This window comes from Kryptolebias marmoratus, linkage group LG3 (genome assembly GCF_001649575.2).
Source record: "Kryptolebias marmoratus isolate JLee-2015 linkage group LG3, ASM164957v2, whole genome shotgun sequence".
In the NCBI taxonomy this organism is placed as follows: Eukaryota; Metazoa; Chordata; class Actinopteri; order Cyprinodontiformes; family Rivulidae; genus Kryptolebias; species Kryptolebias marmoratus.
Window position 1 is genome coordinate 5,268,725 of NC_051432.1, and position 21,177 is coordinate 5,289,901.

Here is a 21,177-nt window from a genome sequence, read left to right on the forward strand (position 1 = left end):
TTAAAATATCAAACTCTCGGTGTTAAACTTCGAATGATGATACGACTGCAGAGTATGCCTAAGTTAGCCTTTTTTTTAAATCAAATTTCTTCCACAGCGTACAATATTATGGTACTTAAAGCCATGGCACACTATTTTCAATTAGGTAACGCAGTTTGATGCACTTTTTTATGGCCTGTTTTCAAATTTGCAGAAATCTATATAGATTTTCCTTTTCTTTCCTTTAAGATGATTGCTGAATCGAAAACCAAAGAATAATGACCAAATAGTAAGAAGAGTGCTTCAATGCTTATGCATAATTATTTACCTTCCAGTGGAAATAATACATATACATATATATATATTAACAACATTAAAGGTCATCTTTGATTCACGTCTGAGAGTTAATCCATTACAGCTGTCCACCGTGGCCCAGATAGATTAGGTGTGTGAATGCGCCCATTAGCATGTCAACAGTTGTCACTTGAACAAAGTGACATTTGTGTCCCAAACACAGTACGGCCTTTCAGACTCTCTCCAGTCACATGATCCATCAGACATGACTTCAGCCACTCACACAAGGGATTATCAAGGGATCAAGGGATTTTTTGCACTTTCTGTTCCTCGGAAATTTCCACCTTTACCTAAAAAAAAGAAGAAAAATAAACCAATCATTTTTTTCTTTTCCTGCCAATCTCTACCTTAAATCTCACCCAGATTTGCTTTGTATTTGGAGTTCAGCATGAATTAACTCAGGATGAGGTGTGTCTTTCGATATAAATCCTCATTATAGGTCACACAAGCTTCTTAGCCGAGAGCGGCTCGGGTTTCCTTTTTCTTTGTGCCCGGACTCATTTTGCTCAAACAGGAGAAGCGAACAAGGAGAAAGGCTTCTTTGTCACAGAAACCTGGACAGAAGAATCCTCTGGGGCAGTGTTTATGAAGCACTTCTTTGAGGTAGAAATGGGACTAAACTAGGTGTGGGAAACGAGTTAAACCCAGGCATGGCTGTGAGGTCTCGCAGCAGAAACAATAAAGCAGATGAGCAGAGATCTTGTCGATTTCAATAAATTTGTTAGCGGGCAATGCCGAGCAAAAGTCCCCGGCACCGAGGCAGTTCTGAGCGGCAAAATAGTACCTTTTATGCCGGTCACGGTGCTTATCATGAGGGAGAGGGAGCAGCCTTTTGTTAGAGCTGAGGGGGGTTTATCAGTGGCTTCGGGATGTGATCAAACACACAAACGGCACAGAAATTCTGAAGGGACAACTTGGCCTATTTAAAGCGGGGTTCTGTAGAAAGGTTATGAGCGACTTACCTGCCGTGGATAGCTCTTTGTACGACCTCAGTTTGGAGAAATGGAGTTTAAGTCTGACAGATAGCCCGAGCAAGGCACAGACCAACTCTCAAAAACACCACAGAAGTTCATGCAAACCCTATTTCACAGACCTCTACACCACAGTCGGTTTCACGGCACACGGTTCCTAACGTGGAAATATTTGGATATTTGCAAGAGCAGAAAGTAGCAGCAACTAGATGAAGCCCTTCTGCTGCAGCCTGGGGGCATTTCTGGCAGGGTCATTGTAATATTTCTGCCAGAATAACTGCATAATGTGATGAGTAAATAGTGTTCACGTGAACCACTGAAAGGTTTTAGAAATAGGACTGTATTGAAAAACTCATTTTGACTTGTCTGCTAAAACCAGAATTTGTTGGTTTAAAACTTCTCCAATCTTCAAACTTTCTCTAAAAACACCATCTTTTAATCCTTTATGCCGGCCCTCTAGTTTGCATTACAGTTATTTTAGCAGTAATAATTTGCAATTCCAATAAAGTTGGGATGTTGTGTAAAATTTTAAAAAGAAAAACAGAATAAAAAGATTTGCAAATTTAAAAAACAAAACATTTTATTCACAATGGAACACAGTAAACATATTAAATGCTTAAAGTAAAAAAAAAAAAAAAAAAAGAGTCAAATATCAGCAACATATCTCATAAAAAGTTGTGACAGGTCCATGTTTCCACCGTGAAGCGTTCCTTCTTCTTTTAGCAACAGTCTGTAAATGTTTAGGAGCTGAGGAGAGCAGCTGCTGGAGGTTGTGGGGGGAAATGTTGTCCCGTTCTGGTCTGATGTAGGATTCTAGCTGTTCTACAGTCCTGACTCTTCTTTGCTAGATTTTTTTCTTTCATGTTGCGTCCAATTTTTTTATATTGATGAGAGGTCGAGATGGCAGGCAGGTCAGTTCAGCACCCAGACTCTTGCTGAAATAAGCAAGACCTTCCCTGAAATATGTCTGGATGGGAGCGTATGTTGTTCTCAAACCTGTACATAATCTTCTGCATTAATGGCTCCTTTCCAGATGTGTAGGCTGCCCATGCCAGAGGCAATAATACACCCCCATACCATCAGAGAGGCAGGCTCCTGAACTGTTTGCTGATAAAAGACTGGATGGTCCCTCTTGTTTTTAGTTTAGAGGACATGGCATCCATAGGTCCAAAAAGAAATTCAAATTTTGATTCATCTGACCACAGAACAGATCTCCTCTTTGTCTCATTCCATTGTAATTTTTTAATGGCTTCTTCTTTGCCTGATAGAGCTTTAAGCAGCATTTATTGATGGCTCAGTGAACTATATTTACATAATGATTTGTGGAAGTGTTCCTGAGCCCATTCTGTGATGCCCAGAACAGAATCAGACCTGTTTTTATTGCAGAGCTGCCTGAAGATCTCAAGCATCCAATATTGACTTTCAGCCTTTGCCTTTTGAGCTCAGAGATTTGATTTTGAAATCTTTTGATGATATTATGAACTGTAGATGATGGGATATTCAAAGTCTTCCCAATTCCCCACTTCAAGAACATTATTCTGACATTTTTAGCACAAACTGGGTGTATTGCTGTACCTCAAAACCAAAAAAAACCAAACAGACCAAGAAGCTGCAGCAGCTGTTTTTTTTTTTTTAACTTCAGCAGCACCATTCCTGCAGGTGGATATGAGCGATGGCGCTCCATCCTCCAAATCACAACCCCAACTGAAACACAAAGAAGCTGTTATTTTGTTTTCCTTTGTCCTTAGGATGCACTGAATAAAACAGCTTAATCACATTTCCACACAATGACAAAAGATTTTATCGCGCTAAGTGGAAAACCATGAAGATTTTGTTCTTTTTTTCTAACTTGTGCAGCTAAGTGTTTCTGTCTGTTCGAGCACGGACGTGAAGGAGCCAAGAGACTCGAAGATATCAGCCTTATCATGGACATTCCTTTGTCCCACTGACTTCCTGTTGTCCTTCCAGGTCCTTACTTGATGCCAAAACAGTGTTTAGTTAACCCGTGGGATGGATAATTGCCACGATGATAACCTTTAAATAGTGCGCGTGTGTGTCGGTGCACGCATGCAGACGTGACACGAGGCACAGTTCCTCTGCAGACACACCTCTGTCTCCACTTCGGAGCAGCTGATGGCTGAGTTCAGAAAAGTCCGTGCTTTTCAACAGGACAATGGAGCAACATGACACAATGAGCTTTTTAAAGAAAGGCAGTCAGAGCCTTCGCGGATCACAAGTTCAGGACGATTTTAGATGTTCTCTGAGCCTTTAAGGCTCAATGTCATTGTTTGGGATGACAAAATTTTCATTTTGTTGACTTTTTTCCCCCCCCAACAGCGTGCTGGGAAGTCATAGCTTTGATTGTCTGTAAAAATCACTGTTTTCATCCAAGAGGTTAGTTATTGTTTATATGAGAAACTCATCGATCCATTGCTATTTGAACAAAAGCTTAAATGATCTAATCACTGTTTCATTCTCTGGTTACCTTTTTAAAATCAAAGGTGAAGCATTTTGAAGGAACACATACCGCCCACCGCTTATCATGCCAGAATTTTAAATTAAGATCATCTTATGTTGAGAAATAACTCAGTTGTAGCTGTTTTGGTCCAAACTGACAATAACACTGCACCATATTCCAAGAGCTCCTGTAAAAGTATGTGTTGTGAATAACTCTCAGCTACGACCACATGAAATACTAGTTCAATAGCTGTAAAATTGACTGTTATAGCTATTTTTGTGTTTGTTGGGTTTGATTAACTGTGACAGCCATCTTGAACTGGGTTGATTCCAAACATTAATCAGTTGTAGGTGTACATTCAGAGATTACTTTTTTAGAATTTTATTAAAATCCATCCAGTGGTTCATGAGATATTTTGCTAACAGACAGACAGAAGTCACTCCAATAAATAATGGCAAGGTTTTAACAAGGTCGTTGAACAATTAGGTAGTGCTCCAGAGTATGTGTTGGGGATGAGTGTTAACTACTACCACGCCAAAATTCAGTTTAATTTCTGTCAAATTAACAGAGTTGAGGTCATGTTTGTGTTTGCTAAGATCTCTGAGCTGTGGTGGCCATCTTGAACTGGGATGTAGATGTACATCTCATTGTTTCTTTCTGAGAGTTTTATAAAAAAAAAATGATCCAGTGTTTCATGAGACATTTTACTAACAGATATACACAGAGGCAAAATAAAAAACCTTTGGATTGGTTAATCTGTGTTGTTCATCTGTGAGTTTGCAATAACTACTGATCACCTCCTGCTGCCCTTGGGTCAAAATGGCCTCAGGGGTCATTTTGACCCAAGGGCAGCAGGAGGATTAAGTTCACATGCATCATTTGTCTCATTTCAAGTCACTGTATAACTCAGCTCAAAGATATTCATGCTCTTAATGATTCAAAATGGAACTAATTTTCAAGCACTGACACTAAATACTCCTGGAAAAAAGCCTCTAGAAGCCAGTTCTACCAAACAACACCAACATGTCCTCCAGCGCTAAATACCAAAAATAACAATAAGAACGTGTTGCTTTCATCTCAGCCACGATGCTCATTGACACCAGCGGACTAAATTTGTCGGACATCTCAATGCAACTTAATAGCACTGATGAGTGAAATGAGACTGGGTCCAAGTGCAGCTTGGCTCAGTTCTCTGTGCAAGTATTTAACCCGTCTACAGTTCTGTTCTTGGGGGTGACGCGGTAGCTCGGAGGTCAGTGCCGCAGTCTTGTACTCCCGAGGCTGCAGGTCCAAGCCCAGCTTGCGTCAGGAAGGGCGTCCGACGTTAAACGGTTGCCAAATCTGTTGTGCGAGTTCACTCGCCACGGTGACACCTAAAGAAAGGGAAGCCGAAAGCAAAACAAGAACAGCAGGGCTGTCTCTGTGAAGTATTACGGGAGGGTGGACGGCTCCAGAACCTCCTGGAGAGTCCGCTTAGAATAGCTGCAACCTGCCGTCTGCTTCGTGTGGTCTGTAGGCCCAGGTGCTTTCGTCGTCTCAGTGCTGATCTACACAGGTACACATGGAGCAAACCGTTGGAAGTGGACAAACTTCCCTTATACGAGCTGATGAAGCAGCTCTGAATTCTGCTTAAATCGTGATGACAGCTTGTTATTCCCTAATACTTTAGATTAATGTGATAAAACTAAATATATTTAATTTTCCGTGAAAATGCAAAGGGAATGTTGAACGCTAAACGACCGTGGAAATTTGCAAAAGAAGTTAAAACTGAGTTTTTACACCTAAAGGAAGGAGAACATTTAAAGCTAAAAGTAGCCAAATGGAAGATAAAAGCTTAATGTAGCAAAAGGCTTGCAAAAAGAGAGAAGTCGCAAAAGGCAGCTTAAAGCTAAAGTAAGCGGACATGTCATGATCCTGGTTTCTTTGTGGTTTTTTTAGATTTATAGATTTAGTTAGTTATTTTCCCATGATGTTGTTCTTAGTGTTTCCTTTTGTTTATTATTTTAGGTTTTTTGTTGAGGTTTGGTCTCTATGATGTTTGCTTTCTGTGTACAGTCCTTCCCTGTGTTTCCTGTCACTCCTCAGTAATTTTCCTCAGTCAGTTTTACATCCCTCAGCTCTGGCCCCGCCCCCTCTCACCTGTTCCCAGTAGCCATTTTGCCCAGGTGTCTCCCCTCTGCCCATCAGTCCCTGTCCATATAGTTTGTCGTTGAGCTCTGTGCCACGTCTGGTTCTTGTTCGTGCCGCCTCGTGGGTTTCTTCAGCTCCTGTAAGTCGCTGCCATGAAAGCCTTTTTGTTTTTTGTTTATTAAAGTTTCACGTTTTTGCTCAAGCTCCTTGTGTTTGTCTGCATTCCTAGGTCCGACCTCTGCAGCCCACGACCGGACAACTAAAGGCTTAAAGGAGCAGGGCAGTTGAGAAAAGCTAAAAGTGGTTTAAACAGATAAGACTAGAGGAAGTCTGCCGAAGCAGATTTCAAAAGACAACAATGTGTTTATGAAGGAACTGAAAAGATTTCATTGCATTTCTATGAGGGAAAAGATTTGTAAATTAAATATTTTGAAAAGTGTAAACGTTACAAAGACCAAAAGTCTTTTTTTTCTCCTGAAAGTGTTGAACATTTTGATGCACAGCATGAACAGCTAAAATAGCAGCAGACGATGCTTCACGCAATAACGTGTCACACGCGCCCACAGAAAGAGGCTACTTCATTTGATTTGAAAAGAAGATGGCAGCCATTTTGAAGTGGGGATCCGTGAAAAGGTTATGAAGAAATGTTAAAGGCCTAGCATTCCTTGAAGCATACAAATCGCCCACTGACTTTCCTGCAAACTACATTGAACAAAAATGAAAAACGCAACATGCTTGTTTTTGTTCCCATTTTTCATGAGCTGAACTCAGAGCTAAAAATTTGTCAGGTGGTTCTTGAGACATTTTGCTAACATGACAGACAGACAGATGAACAAACAAGCAAAAACACCATCGCCCTTTCTCCCTTCCTGACTGAAACGAGTGCAACATGTTTCAGTGGCTCCGCTCTTCAAACGGATGCAGCGAAACAGAGATTAGGCTTCGCAAATGACGTTTCTTTCTCCCGGGATGTGATAAGAAGGTTGTGGGAAAAAAACCGCTGCTGACTTTATCAGCTTCCTTTAAATCTGGACTCCACCAACAATTACGCACCAGTTGTCAAAAAAATAACAACGACACAAGGAGGCAACAATACCAGTTTGTGTAGCTGCATTTTGCCATGACAGATAAAAAATTGACTTTGTCTTACTTGGGGAAATACAGATCCATAAAAGCCACTGTCACACATAAAATAGACCCTTCCCTCGTATCTGCCCTTTTCTGCATATTAGGACGTATAGATGCACTGAAACCTGTCAAAAAATGTCGACTGATCAGTTATTTTGAGTTTTTGGTTTGCCAGTTTATGAGAGTAAGGTCTTTACACAACAAATAAAAGCACATTTTGAAGTAATGCTGAGATGGTAAAGGTTTCTTTTATTGGTTTTTTTTTAGCATTTAAGGTTTATCACTAAAATAAAGACAAACTAAAGGAATGCACATCACCCGTTGCCTTTCAAGCCAGAGTTTTAGACAAACATCGTCTTGATGGCCTCACATGATCTGTTAGTGTGTGTAGTAGCCGGATGACTCTCAGCTACTACCACACCAAGTTTTAACTCTGTGTTCGTGAAATTCCCTGAGTTACAGCCATCTTCGTGTAGGCTGAGACTGGCCATCTTCAATCAGGTCGACTCCAACAGTTAACGAGTTGTAGATGTTTATCTAACGATTCCTTTCTGAGAGTTTCATTAAAATTCGTTCAGTAGAGGTTCATAAGATATTTTACTAACTCCACAAACAAACACAGACATGGGTTAAAAACTTATTCCCCTGCCTTTGCCTTTGGTGGTGGGCGATAATACTGTAAAACCCGCTGCCTCTTTTTTCACATCTTAAAGCATTTTGATATAAGATAATTGGGAGGTGTAGACTCAAGGAGCCTGACTTCATCCTACTGTTTCAGTCAAGTCCAAAAAAAAAGAAAATATACTATTTTACACATGAATAAATTGTTTTTGAAATCGAAGTTGAAAGCAACTGAGCCCGTGGTGTTTTAGCTCTCTTCTTCCTGTTGTGCTGCTGTCTAATGGTGGCTGTGATTGGAATCATATGGAGCTCAGTAGGGGAAATTCCTGATTTATGGAAACATGTATCGCACTTGACAGGATGTTTAGATGTATCTCTAACGGGGATAATCACAGGAACACTGGAATTCACTTCAAATGGGCCACAGGGGGTAAGAGTCCAATTGTTCGGTGTGATTACAGAGGAGGAGGGTGGGTCAGAACAATGCATGCTAGACATAAACATAAACTAACAAGAGCAAACAATAGGACTAAAATATAAGTACAAAGTACGGTAAATAAAAAGATCAGGCAGATGCACAGACCGTGGGTCTGATGCTTCTCGAGTTATTCTTTAAGATGAACCTTAAAGACTGTAGAAGGCTCTTTAAATTGAAGATAAACTATTCATCTGGCCCAAATGTTTAAATGTCTTTAAGTCTTTATGGAGATGGGGCAGGAATACCATCAATCTAAAACTGCTTTAAGAGGAATTTTCTGAGAGGTTTCAAACAGCCCGATCACATCTGGGAACAACCTAGCAGGGGTGATATTAAAGGGGGCCCAAGGGGGGACAGGGCAGTTTGATCCACCTCAGTCCTCAGCTTTTGTTCGGCGTACTTTTTTAATTTCCCTAGCTATTTGGGATTGTTAGAACCTACACATAATAAAATAAAGTTTTTTAACCGTAATATTTCTTTTACAAAAAGTTCTATCTATCTATCTATCTATCTATCTATCTATCTATCTATCTATCTATAGCTAGCTAAATTCAAACAGCTCATACATGTTTGAATTTAGCTTTTTAACTTTTGATTTTGGTGTGCAGCCCCAGAATTCGTGGCCCCCACCTGTCTACCCTTTCTGGAGGTGCACCTGTGACCCTCCGTGAAATAGACCAAACAAATGTACGATTTAAGCTCTTAACAATAATCCAATCAGAGTCAAATAAGAACTGTTTCAAAGTAGGATTTTAGAATAAATTCGTCTTTTATCTTAGTGTTGACTCAATGATAAACAGCATGTGCTGTCTCCATTAATAAATGTGGTTGATGAGTGGGCACAAAGACAAGGTGAATTACTCACAATGATTCAGCCAGTTAGAGTGTTAATAAATTATTCAATCGATCAGTGTGGGGTTTTGTACTCTTGAGGTTAGATTTCAATAATTTTAGAGTCTGGTAAAGACCAAATCATTTTGATTCAGTCCAGGTAACATCCTTTAAAGAGGGTGTAAACTAGCCACAGATGTACCAGTTTTCTTCACAGGTCTAAGCTGTACTTCACTGGCTAAAACACACCCTGAAATAGTTTAAATGTATTCAAATGTATTCTCAGTGTATTAATTAATTACAGTTTGTCAATAAGTGTTTACTGGATAAATAACAGGGCACACAGTGAGCTGTGAGCTCTGAAATGACTAAAGAAACTCCAAACATCACATCTGACAGGATGAAAATGTGACCTAACCTCCTGCTGACTAACAGGATTTATTAGACACTGATATGAGTTTTAAAAATGACTTTCAGATATTCTGTGGGACTGTAAGTGTGAAGCAGTTACATCAAACAAAAAAGGATGATCTACTGATGTTCAGTCAGGTCTGGTGTTCATGTGTCTAGTTCTGCTGAAGGAGTTTGAACAGAGACAGAACTTGGTGTAAACTCATCAGATTTCCTCTTATGGTAGTCACAGTCAGGTTAGAGAGAAGTTAAAGGTCACAACCCAGCTGGCACTGAAAACTGGCTGGTTACCATGGTTACAGGCTTAATGCACCTCTCTTTTAGAAATAAACAACTTCTACGAGGTCAGCAGGTTACCATAGGTAACCCCAGTTTTCATAAATAAACAAGCGTGGAACAAACACATTCACTCAGTGATTCTCCTCGATCGGAGTAAAAGCTCAGTTTGGTTCTTGTTGGAAAACAAACCAGAAGTCATGAAAACAAATTCAGGAAAGATGTCGTCTGCAGACGATGACCGGGTAAATAAAACCAACGCTTCCTTCTCTAAACTTCTGCAGGAATTGTCCGAACAAACTACTGTTTTCTGCTTTTAGTTTTCTGGAAGGTTTTAGTTCTTCAACTACTTCTGCAGACTTTTACCTGTTTTAGCCAATCATCAAAAAGTTCAGCTCATGTAGGAGATGGGTGCTGGGACAGCTGCTTTCTGGAACAATTAGCTTTTAGCTAACATTTTGCCACCATTAGCTTTTAGCTAGCCTTTTGCAACTTTTACCTTTTAGCTAACAATTTGCCACCATTAGCTTTTAGCTAGCCTTTTGCAACTTTTAGCTTTCAGCTAGCCTTTTGCCACTAGTATCTTTTATCTACAGTTTTGCCACTTTTAGCATTGTCTTTGCTACTTGTAGCGCTTAGCTAGCATTTTGAAATGTTTAGCTTTTAGCTAGCATTTTGGAACTTTTAGCTTTTAGCTAGCATTTTACAGCTTTTAGCTAACATTTTGCCACCATTAGCTTTTAGTGAGCCTTTTGAAACTTTTAGCTTTTAGGTAGCCTTTTGCCACCATTAGCTTTTATCTAGGGTTTTGCCACTTTTAGCTTTGTCTTTGCTACTTTTAGCTTTTAGCTAGAATTTTGGAACTTTTAGCATTTAGCTAGCATTTTGGAACTTTAAGCATTTAGCTAGCATTTTGGAACTTTAAGCATTTAGCTAGCATTTTGGAACTTTTAGCTTCTAACTACCATTTTGCTACATTAAACTAGCCTTTTCTTACTTTTAGCATTTAGATAACCTTTTGCTACGTTTAGCTAGTGCTCTGCTTCTTTAAACTTCAGCTCCTTCAGCAGATGTTAGAATATCTGGACTTTTATTGTACAAAGAACTGATTTCATTGATTTGTTTTCACCTGTATTTTAGTTTTGGTTTGATTTGATATTTTCCTTATTATTACTGATCTGAAAGCTCTTGTGTCAGCTGTGGGTGGTTTAAAAAGAACCTTTTCTTCTTTCTGGGTCATGAAAAGCCTCACGGACAATCCTGGATTGGACGTGTGGACAGGATCTGTTCTGCAGCAGCAGCTCGCACCGCTGCGGTTCTGGGGAGACTGGGTCTCAAAGCCTCCAGGTCTCCGGAGCCTCCAGACAGACGCCGGCATCAAGCTGCACTCAGAGGATGGAGGATCTCCCCTCTGTTCTCGGAGGACCCCCTCCACCTCAGAGAGGAGAGTGTCAGCATATCACTGTCTGCCAGCACCACAAACAGCTCCAGCTCAGCTGATACTCAGACTCCCCAGGAGCTGAGAGCCATCCCTCTCATCACAACTCCTGACGAGGTGCCAGCCCCACCTCCTCCTACACCCGCTGCTCCACAGCCCAGAAGGAGAAAGTCCCTCATCCCTGTGAGGATCGGGGGGATGCTTAGAAGACAAGGTCAGTTATTTTACACTTGTTCTCATAAAAACTTCACATCATTTCAACCAAACAGCGACATTTAAACCCAGCAGATAAATTTAACAAGAAAGCCTCCAACAACATTCAGCCTCCAACTTCTGATGACAAATCTGAATGTTTTACTCAGAAATGTGGAAATATCTGATGTTTATGTTCCTTATTCTTGTGTTTAGTTTGTATTTTTGTCGTTTAGTGAAACTTCAGAGACAGAACAAACATTTTGTGCACATTATTGAAAACTTAGCAGCTTTACTGTGAGTGAAATGAAGTTACAGTCAGTGATGAATATTTTAATCTCGATGCTAACAGAGAAAGAAGCAGTCAGTCTTCAGAAAGCTGAACCTCAGGGGGAACCGGTCAAAAAAGGGCCACGACTTTTCCGACGTAACTCGGTTGCTCCTCTGCCTCGACCCGCCGCGGCTCCTAAAAAGACTCGTCCTGCTCCAGCTCCAAAACCTGACCCACCCAAAACTAAAAGACCTGCTCGAAGAGCAGCTGTGGGCTCCACAAAGACCACAAACATGAAGAAACCAGCCCTCCAGACTGTAAAAGCTCAGCCTAAAGAGGAGCTTAAGCCACTGCCAAACCCTGTCCAGAGTCTGTCTCTGGTCTTCCAGCATCTCAGCCAAGACGACTGGTAAACCTCTGACCCAGACAGCAGATTCTAACCTTTCCTACCTGCAGAGCAGACAACTTCAGCTTTCATGTTTTTCTGCATCTCCCACTGAGCTCTAAGACAGTCAGGACAAACTAACAACTCTGCTTTGATGCTTTTCTGTGACCTGGATCCTGCAGGCAGAGTGCAGCAGAATAATTCCTTCCTCTTTTCACAGGGAGAAGAAAGTGGAGGGGCTGGAACTGCTCCGAGCTCTGGCACAGCACCACCCAGACACACTGATGGACAAACTGCATGAAGTGTGTTTGGCCCTGATAGAGGATGTACCGTCTCTGTTTACTCTGAGCTCTTTTGTCCACGTGTGTCCATAAGAATGGACACTTGGACCATCTGTAGTAGAAGCTTGGCTCCTCACTGCTGGTTCTCCTTCTGACCCCTCAGATAAAGAACCTGCGCTCCTCCGTGGCCTGTGCAGCCATAGACACCCTCGGCTCTCTCTACACCCACCTGCAGAAGGACATGGACGTACAGGTGGAGAGAACAGGCCGTGCTCTGCTCCTGAGGGTGGCTCAGGCCTCTGCCAACATCTTTGTTCAGCAGCAGGCCAACCTGGCCCTGGAGGCCATGGTGAAGAACTGCAGCCCCGCCCGCATGCTGACGGCTCTGCTCAACACTGGACTGAGGTGAGGTCAACATGCAGACAGAAACTCTGAAGATGTGCACAAGCTGCAGAGATCAACAGGAACGTGATGATCTGTGTCCTTCCTCAGCCACCTGAGTGCAGCAGTGAGGGCCAGCACCGCTCAGCAGCTCCACCTGCTGGCTGATGAGATGGGAGTGACTGCCATGCTGACAGCAGGACAGAGTTTCACCTCCCGCTTCCTTCTGGCTCTCAGTAAGATGTGTCTGGATGCTGCAGCTGCAGTCAGGTCAGTTCTCACCGTCTTTAGCTCACAACTTCTAATAGAAAACTCACTAAGTTCAATTCATCGTTCCTACGTTAAAGCTTTGATTTGTGTATGTCCTCCTCCACAGGCCCCACGGACTCGCTGTCCTCAAACAACTGAGTCTTCATAAAGACTTTATGAAGCTGTGGCAGAAAGCCGTGGAAGAAAAGGAGCGTTTCTCTGTGCAGAAAGTCCTGCAGAAGGCGAGAAGGATGTAGGCGAGCAGAGGGACGCCGGGACAGAGATGGAGGACTGAAGTCTTTTTGTGTCAAGAACTTGAACTGTTCCTCCAAAACCAGAACTTAAGTGACATCCATGAACTCTAATGCAGAGACGTCACATCTGTCCCGCCGTGGCCTTCGACACGGGCCTTTGTGTGAATTCTTTAAATGTAAATAAATAAATAAATTGTTCAACTGAAAAAAATCCCTCAAGTCTTACTGTATACATGCAGGACATGTTGGTTTGAAACATTACCTGGATCGTTTATAATGTGATAAATGTGTTTTGAGATGGTTCCATTATGACTTCAATAAAAAGTGGATTTTTTTTAAACTGCAGAATTTTTGATGAGCCAACATCACTTTTCCACTATCAAAAAAAAAACATTTGCAGTCTCAGGTATAACCTTGTGAAAAAACAAACGATGAAACTTAAGCTCGAGGGTCTATTTGCAGCCGAGTGAGAATCAGGGTTCCTCTTGAACAGATCGCCAGTCCATCACAGAGCAGACAAACCACAGTCTCACACCTGCGGTCACTTCAAAATTAACCCAACAAGTTTTTGGACAGTGGGAGGAAACTAGAGTGCTAATTTTCTTCAGTGGATTTAGTAAAGTTGGATCAAAAACATGAGGTTTCTGCCCTCCCGTTTTTGTGGATTTTCCATTTTCGAAATCTGTTGACGGACAGCTGTATTTTTTTTTTTTTTCCACGAGGGTTTGCAGTCACAAGGACATCCTGTGCCCTTTGTCCTACTGAGCCGACGGGATAAAGTTCAGACAATCTGCAGTCCAGCTGATATGGACAGTTTAAGTTGTCAGATTCAGGACTTCTGGGTAATGTTTGAAAGATGTTAAGGATGTATAGCTTGAAGGTGCCAAAAGAATCACGGTTATCAGTGAAACTCCTGTCCCACTGACTGCTTGTCCTCATTTGAAGTTGTGTTCAAATGACCTTATGATGAATAACTATAAATAGTGTGTGTGTCGGTGCAGACGTGACACTATGCACAGTCCTTCGGTCACTCTACACGACACACCTCTTCTCCCCCCCCATTTCCCCTTCTCTTCACTAAGTTGAGGGCTTATACTCGCTGCTATTCAACTGGACAGTTTTTAAGGCCCAAATTTAATTAACAGAAGATTCAAAGTTATAAATCCTGATTCCTTATGTCTTTTATTCTTTGAATACTAAATTTGGTTCTTAAAAGCACAATTTTTTAAAGTATTTAAACAAAAACTATATATATTGAAAGCTGTACATACATAAAAAATACAAACTAAGGTATAATCAAAAGGTTCTGGAGGACAAGATCAAATAAATAGAAACATGAAAACTCCAGGGAGGTTTTCAGACCTAACGTATGACTTGAAGGAGCTAATCAAAGCTCGGCTGGTCGATGTCTGGCGGCAGAGTGCACCTGGTCAGGTTTGACAGGTACAGAGCCGTAGTCATGGGAACGACACCAGCGGAGACCTTCAGGATGGTCAGAAGCCTCTCAGCCGCACCGATAACACCCTCTGGAGTCTGGGGGGAAAGAACAACGGACAGGACTGAGTTTAATGATGCACAAATAGACTAGAGCTACATGCACTGGGGTCAGAACCCCCACTGTGGGCCACGAGGGTCCTCAGATGACCTCAAAAAATCAAAATAAAGTTTAAAATAATAATTCCTGTCATTTTTTTGTCAAATATTGTTACAAAAAGCTGAAACAGTCGTTAAAAGGTAATACAAACAGTACCACAGCTGTTGAGGCTGTTTATGTCGTCATCATGCCCATGTTTAATAAAGTTATTACAAAAGTTGAACACTTAAACGAACAATAGTTAGGGTCACAAACATCTGATGATGTTATTTTGTAGGTCAGAAGGTCAGAAACTGAAAAGGTTAGAAACCACTGATCTACAAGGTTTCTACAAGCTTCACAAAATCACCTTCTACTCTCACTTTGTTCATTTAGATTATTTATTGTTTAAATTCTACATAAACTATTACTGCTGTGAAAGCATCTGCTCATTGTGGCTTCAGTACTTGACACATTTAGTGTTTTTCTTAACCTGTTAAATCTGCATATATTATAGACCCGAGTGTCCCTGCCTTCTCTTAAGCATAAAATAACTAACTACAGGTAAAAGGTGGAGGTGGCGGGCCTTAATGCTGTCCTGGAACCAGTCTATGGGGGATGTTGGTCTCATTCTTCAACTTCCAGGTTCTGGTCAGAGGTTGAAATACATGCAGTCTGTGATCTAAACTAAAACTGAAAACCTGTACGATAAAGCAGTATACAATTATAATTGAAAAAAATGTAGGAAAATTTGGGGCAACGGTTTTCATTTCATTTTTATTTATCTAGTCGCTCAAGAGGGCCAGTGTACGTTGATGAACATTTTAAAAAATTAAGAAAATGTAAATGCACCCAACTCCAACTGTTTATAGGAATTTACTAACTGAACTAAGTTTATTTCATGTGAATGATCCAGTTAAAAAATTCCACCTAATTAACGTCAAATTGGCCAATGTTGACACCATGTGACTCCATGTTTTTAACACTGGGGTCTGAATCTAGTCACCAATATCAAAAATCTCTCGGTCGTTTTGAGTTGAGTCCAGCTTTACACTGATACCACTGATAGGTCTCTGAAATGGGAGTTTGGTGTAAAAAGTCTTAAATGTTTGGAGCACAAACCTGGTCCTCTGCAAACAGCAGGGGGCAGTGGAGCGACGCAGCCAGCCTCCTGAGAGCATCCAGGCGCTCTGTGGGGACCGAGGCATGGCGAGCTGCAGGAGACAAGCAGAACCGGGTCAGAAAACCACAGACGGCTGCAGTGAAGTGCTCTTCTTCATCATTACAGGAGTACCATAAATCTTGGTTGTTTTTTTTTTTTTAAATTCCATTTATTTTCAAGTTCTACTTTTATGCGATCCATGAAAAAACCTGCTGTCATACCATTAGTTACCATGAAGCAGACTTTTCCAAGGAAATATCCAGGGTCCAAATATTTCAGAGAATCTTCTGCAGACTGGAAACTACCAGACAAAAAAACAACAAAACAGAATTGCTTGTTTGAACATCTGAGATGCAATTAAAACACATTAAGTCTCTGTGTATTAAAGAACAGAGTAAAGGTGTTTCAGCACGTTAAAAAGAAAATGTATAGATATATATCCACCTGATTCTCAGCACAAATGTAGATCAAACCATGTGGGAACATCACCTGTTACAGTTTAATCACACCTGTCCCTTCAAGCATCAAGAACCACGAGGACAACGTGAAGAAACGATAATAATCAGCATGTTTACCTACTTCAATAACTTTGTCGCCGTGGTTGGCGAATGGATGAAAAAAAAGCTCAGATATGACACAATCTTCTCATGTGACTCATTAAAACAAAAAAAGAGAAAATTACTGTTCACAAAATGTGAACTGACAACAGATATTTGAGATTTTTTAAATTAAATTTATGTCGCGTTTTATTCTACATTTAGCCCTCCAGGAAGAAGCACACATGAAACACCTCAGGAGTTTTTATATTTCCCACAGGCTCCCATGGCTGATATATGACTTTGCTGCTAAAGAAAACAATAAAATAAACAACAACAGTTTAGCTATGTCTCGAACAAGAACAGAGAGCAAACATTTTGCTTTGGTTATACTGAAAACAATAAATATTCTATCAATAAGACAACTGAACCTGTTAACATTCATCTATCATTTATATTTAGATTAAAATATGCATCTTCTGACTCTCTGACAACTGTAAGCATTTGCTTTATTTTTCATTAAAAGAAAATAAATGCAGTTTATACTAAGACCTTGATTGTTTTTAATGCAGGAATGTTATATATTTTCTGTCACATAAGAATGTTAAATTAAAAACAACAAACAACAAAACGAAATACCTTCATTTGTAGACAAAAATCAGTTCAGGGTCTTTGTGGGAAACCTACAGCTGTCCTTTCACTAGAAATTAACCTTTTATATTAATCAAACCTGAATAAATCAGTTTAGTATTCTCTCAGCGCCGCTGTCCTTCAGCTGTCTCCTCATACATCAGTGTTCCTCTGCGGGCTTCTTAGCCACAAAGTAAAACAAACACGCAGTTTTTGTTCGTCTCTTAAAATAGAGGTTTTTTTTTAGCCACGTTCTTCTTGACTCCTCGGTAGTTTGTACGTAATAGAAAGTGAACCGCTCCGAGTGAACGTCCAACACACCTGCTGAAGCTCAGCTTTGACTGGTTGTAATTACAGCCACAAAATAAATACCGGAGCAGAGGACACCTCAGATTTATCCATGTCATGAAATCAGCCAATGTTCTGGACCATTAGCTGTGGACACAAGATGCTTTACTGCTTCCCAGAAAGGAAGGATGCTGGGTTGCACTCAACTCTACAGGACAGCTGTCAGGAAGAAGGTGACTATCCTGATTTCACATAAACCCGGTAAGCAGGTAGCTACTGTCACGCTCACATCTAAACTCTTTTGTAACACTTGTTTAAACTCTGCTGCCATGGAGAACTGAATAAGCACCGATAATGCCAACAAAAACTACAGGATGAGGCGTTTCATCTGTTTTCAGGTGGATTATATAATTATAACGTTAAAAGCTAGAAGTTACCTGAGCTCTGAGGTCAGGTTGATGATGAACACCACCAGGTCAATCCTTGGACGGCTCTCATCCACGGGCAGAGGGAGACTCTTAGCCAGTCTCCTGCCAGGTAAAGTCAGAGAGTCTGGTTTATTAGTCACAAAGTAAGCATGTCACGCACGAAAACCTGCAAGTATTAAATGAATCATACAATTTAAAGGTGTATGGAGGTTAGTCATGATTGAATCCACTGTTTATCTTCTTTGACAGCTTAAATAAAAAACAATTTACTCAGAACAAAGTTCAAGGTTTATTTGCATTTTAAAACTTTTCTAGACTCAGCGTTTTGGCTAATTTATAATGTCCAAATGCAAACATTTAATGCAAATTTACCTTTATTTATAAAAAAATATATATTTTCATTTAGTTCTTAAATCATATCTGAATAGTGGTCAGGTTTTTTTTCCCTTGACGCTCCAAAAAATTAAAGAAAAAAAAAAATAAAATAAAAAATAAGAATCAGACAGTATAAGAAGATGCAAGAAACAACACTTTGGAGTAAAAACAAAGAAACGCTGTTTTAAAACTAGAATTATGGTCTTAAAGCTTTCACTTATTCTTTAATAAAACATTGTGTTGGAAAACTGTGACATTTTAGAGCAAAATAAAAGGCATCATTTGCTTTAACTACGTTAACTTGTGACAGACAAGTAATTAGTGCATGAAGCGTAGGATTAATGGTCTGAACTACTGTAATTTATTGACAATTTGGGGACTTTGCATAAAAGCTGAGTCAATGCCAGAAAACTCAGTAGAGTTTAAATAAACTTTACTAATTCTGCTAAGAGGGGTGATCAAATATCCAGACAGAGTTGTGCCAGAAGCTTGTTGATGGATATGAAAGGTGTGCGGTCGAGTAGCAGCTTAGTAAGAGACCAGATTTTAGGGAGGGTTAGAGGTTGACTGATATGAGTTTTAACATCTTTTGAAATTAAGGCGGTCACTGGCCAATATACAACACCACTTTCTGAGGGGTCAATATGCATTATTCCTTTAACAACATATAACAATAATTGCTTAACTTAAATAAACTTGTATTTGACAACCTTTAGATCAGGGGTAGGCAATCCTGGTCCTCGAGGGCCACCATCCTGCATGTTTTACTTGTTTCTCTGCTCCAACACACCTGATTTGAATCAATGGCTGATTAACAGGCTTCTGCAGAACATGAAGAGGTAATTTAACCACTGAATCAGGTGTGTTGGAGCAGAAAAACAAGTAAAACATGCAGGATAGTGGCCCTTGAGGACTAGGGTTGCCTACCCCTGATTTAGAAGAACTTGTACACCTAAAGACAACATGTAGTGGAACATTCTTACTAAAAGCAACTAAACTCTGGGCTACAGAAAGCCGTTTACCCCTAAATTTATTTAAGACAGAACATTTCCTCATTATATTCTGTCTCAAAGGCTGCAGAAGACAAACGTCTTCCTCTAGGTGTGTTTCATGTGCGCCTGCTGTGACAGTCAGCAGACCTCAGGCGATCACAGGACGGAGGACGGCTCTACTCACACGGTCACAGTGAGGGGGGTCTCCTTCACCAAAACATCTGCCAACATGTGCTGGAGCTGCTCCTGGTTCTCCACCAACTGCAGGACAAACCCTCAAGAGTCATGCCACACTGACCACACTTTAAACACCTTCTGAGAGCAGGAAATCAACTTTTGTTTTAAGAAAAAGAAAACTACACTGACTATGATTTCTTCCAAAGGCAGCTGCCACATGAAACAAGTAGGAAATAAAATACAATCCTAATATTTACTGCCACACTTGTTATTTCCTACATTTTCTGCATTTTTGTGCAGTCAAAACAAAGATGTCTATGCAAAACACCTGTCAGTAAAGGTATCACAGAGCTATATATTTCACAATAAGATGCATGCAGAGAACAGTAACTTTATTATTGATCTAAATGTCAGAAATTTGTGTTTTACCTTTAGTTTTATTTTTGCTGAATTAAAATTCAATTTGTCATCACTCCAATCAATTTTATGTTTGTCCAATAAGGTTTATCTCCAGTTTTCCTGGGTTTTTTTGTTGAACCTAATTGATTTAATGCCTGAGCATTAACACGAAACAGTGTAAACTTTCCTAAACCTGTAGCATATGTCAAAAATGTTGCATTAATAAACGTGATTTGTTTACATAACAATACACACCCATGGGTTTTATCAAACAAAAAGCACGGTATATTCAGGAAGACAACAGAAACGCTAGCTGCTTATAAAATTATGTATTTTCTGAGGACCGCTTTATTTATTTTTTTTTTTAGGCCTTGATAAACTCCTGACTCCGAGTGTCCAGCTGACAGCTCGACACAAAAACAAACCAACTCACCAGGATATTAGCCGTGTTCAGACCAGGAAGTTTACTAAACGGCTTCAGCAGCGACATATTCGCTGACAAATACTCTAAACAGCCTCAGCTTCGTAAGTTTACACCAACCCGGTCCTAAGGAGACATTTTCTGCTGGCGCCTCTTTTTGAACGTCCCTCTGACGTCATCACGCAGAGACGATTGTTACCATTATCCATATAAGTCATTGATTGTTACTGTCTGCCACCTAGAGGTTACAGAGAGTACTGCAAGTCACCCTTTATAATCGGCAGGAAATGGTTTACTGTTATTACTTTTCAGCGATTTTAATGTACTGGTTTAACAGTTTTAAAATAAAAATGAGAAAGACCTCTAGTGGCAGGTGATACACTCCTGCATCCTGAGCTGTGAATCTACAAAATTAAATTTTTGCCCTTATTCAAATGTATTGTTTTGAGAACAAAAAACCCACTAAGGAAAGTCCTCCCTATTGGTTTTTCTAAATAAATTTTAACTTTACTCAAATCCCAGGAGTTTTATATCCTGAACAATTTCTTCACATTGAAAGCAGCAGTCCTAATTTTATTAGTGTAAACAGCTAAATTAAAGATCATGCTGTAATTCTGACATTTGGTGACCCAAGAAACGTTGGTACCACTTCCTAAAAAAGGGCCAGTTTATAAAGGACTTATTAATGCATTATGTAAACACTTTATTAAGCATAGCCAATTATTTACAAACATCATAAAACACTGTTCACACATTAAAGCAGGTTCACTGTTTGGCACTTTTAGTCTTTTCTTTTTTATAATTCAGATTTAAAATGGGAAACATTTGTCAAGACACTCCCTGCATGCAAGCTCTTCAATGTCTGAACAGTCTAAGCTTTTAAAAGGATTGTTAATGCTTTATAAAGTGTTCACAAACTCATACATTCTTTATAAAGGGTTGTCATATTAGTTCCTTTAGTTTACCCAAACAGCAGAAAATCCTCCTCATCCTCAAACTGGCGTTAATGTTTTAAGATATAATTTGATCAACTCTTTTTTGATGTGATTGCATCCGATTTCACACTTAATACAACCGCTTCATGCTTAAACACAGCTGTGACAGGACG

The 21,177-nt window shown here is 40.1% G+C and overlaps 2 protein-coding genes across 2 annotated transcripts; one reads left to right on the forward strand and one right to left on the reverse strand.

Annotated features, from left to right (window-relative positions):
- The first annotated feature begins 10,817 nt into the window (after positions 1-10,817).
- LOC108244338 (TOG array regulator of axonemal microtubules protein 1-like) lies at positions 10,818-13,319 on the forward strand. The gene is made up of 5 exons (XM_025009172.2): positions 10,818-11,289; positions 11,620-11,947; positions 12,144-12,249; positions 12,368-12,609; positions 12,697-13,319. Exons 1-5 carry the CDS (start codon positions 11,274-11,276, stop codon positions 13,001-13,003), a joined length of 999 nt encoding a protein of 332 aa, XP_024864940.1. The 5' UTR covers positions 10,818-11,273; the 3' UTR covers positions 13,004-13,319.
- Positions 13,320-14,251: 932 nt separating this feature from the next.
- Positions 14,252-20,242, reverse strand: pane1 (proliferation associated nuclear element). Its single transcript, XM_017430470.2, has 6 exons — positions 20,082-20,242; positions 19,257-19,333; positions 17,715-17,807; positions 16,045-16,124; positions 15,784-15,875; positions 14,252-14,621 (listed from the first exon to the last, which is right to left on the reverse strand). Exons 1-6 carry the CDS (start codon positions 20,136-20,138, stop codon positions 14,472-14,474), a joined length of 549 nt encoding a protein of 182 aa, XP_017285959.1. The 5' UTR covers positions 20,139-20,242; the 3' UTR covers positions 14,252-14,471.
- Between the last annotated feature and the right edge of the window lie 935 nt (positions 20,243-21,177).

Coding starts and splice junctions, on each gene's coding strand:
- LOC108244338 (XM_025009172.2), top strand. Junction 12,250..12,367: donor GTTTGGCCCTGATAGAGGAT/GTACCGTCTCTG, acceptor CTGACCCCTCAG/ATAAAGAACCTGCGCTCCTC. Junction 12,610..12,696: donor CTGCTCAACACTGGACTGAG/GTGAGGTCAACA, acceptor GTCCTTCCTCAG/CCACCTGAGTGCAGCAGTGA.
- pane1 (XM_017430470.2), bottom strand. CDS start 20,138: ATGTCGCTGCTGAAGCCGTTTAGTAAACTTCCTGGTCTGAACACGGCT. Junction 16,125..17,714: donor AACCTGACCTCAGAGCTCAG/GTAACTTCTAGC, acceptor TTTGTCTGGTAG/TTTCCAGTCTGCAGAAGATT. Junction 14,622..15,783: donor TGCTGTTTGCAGAGGACCAG/GTTTGTGCTCCA, acceptor CTTTCCCCCCAG/ACTCCAGAGGGTGTTATCGG.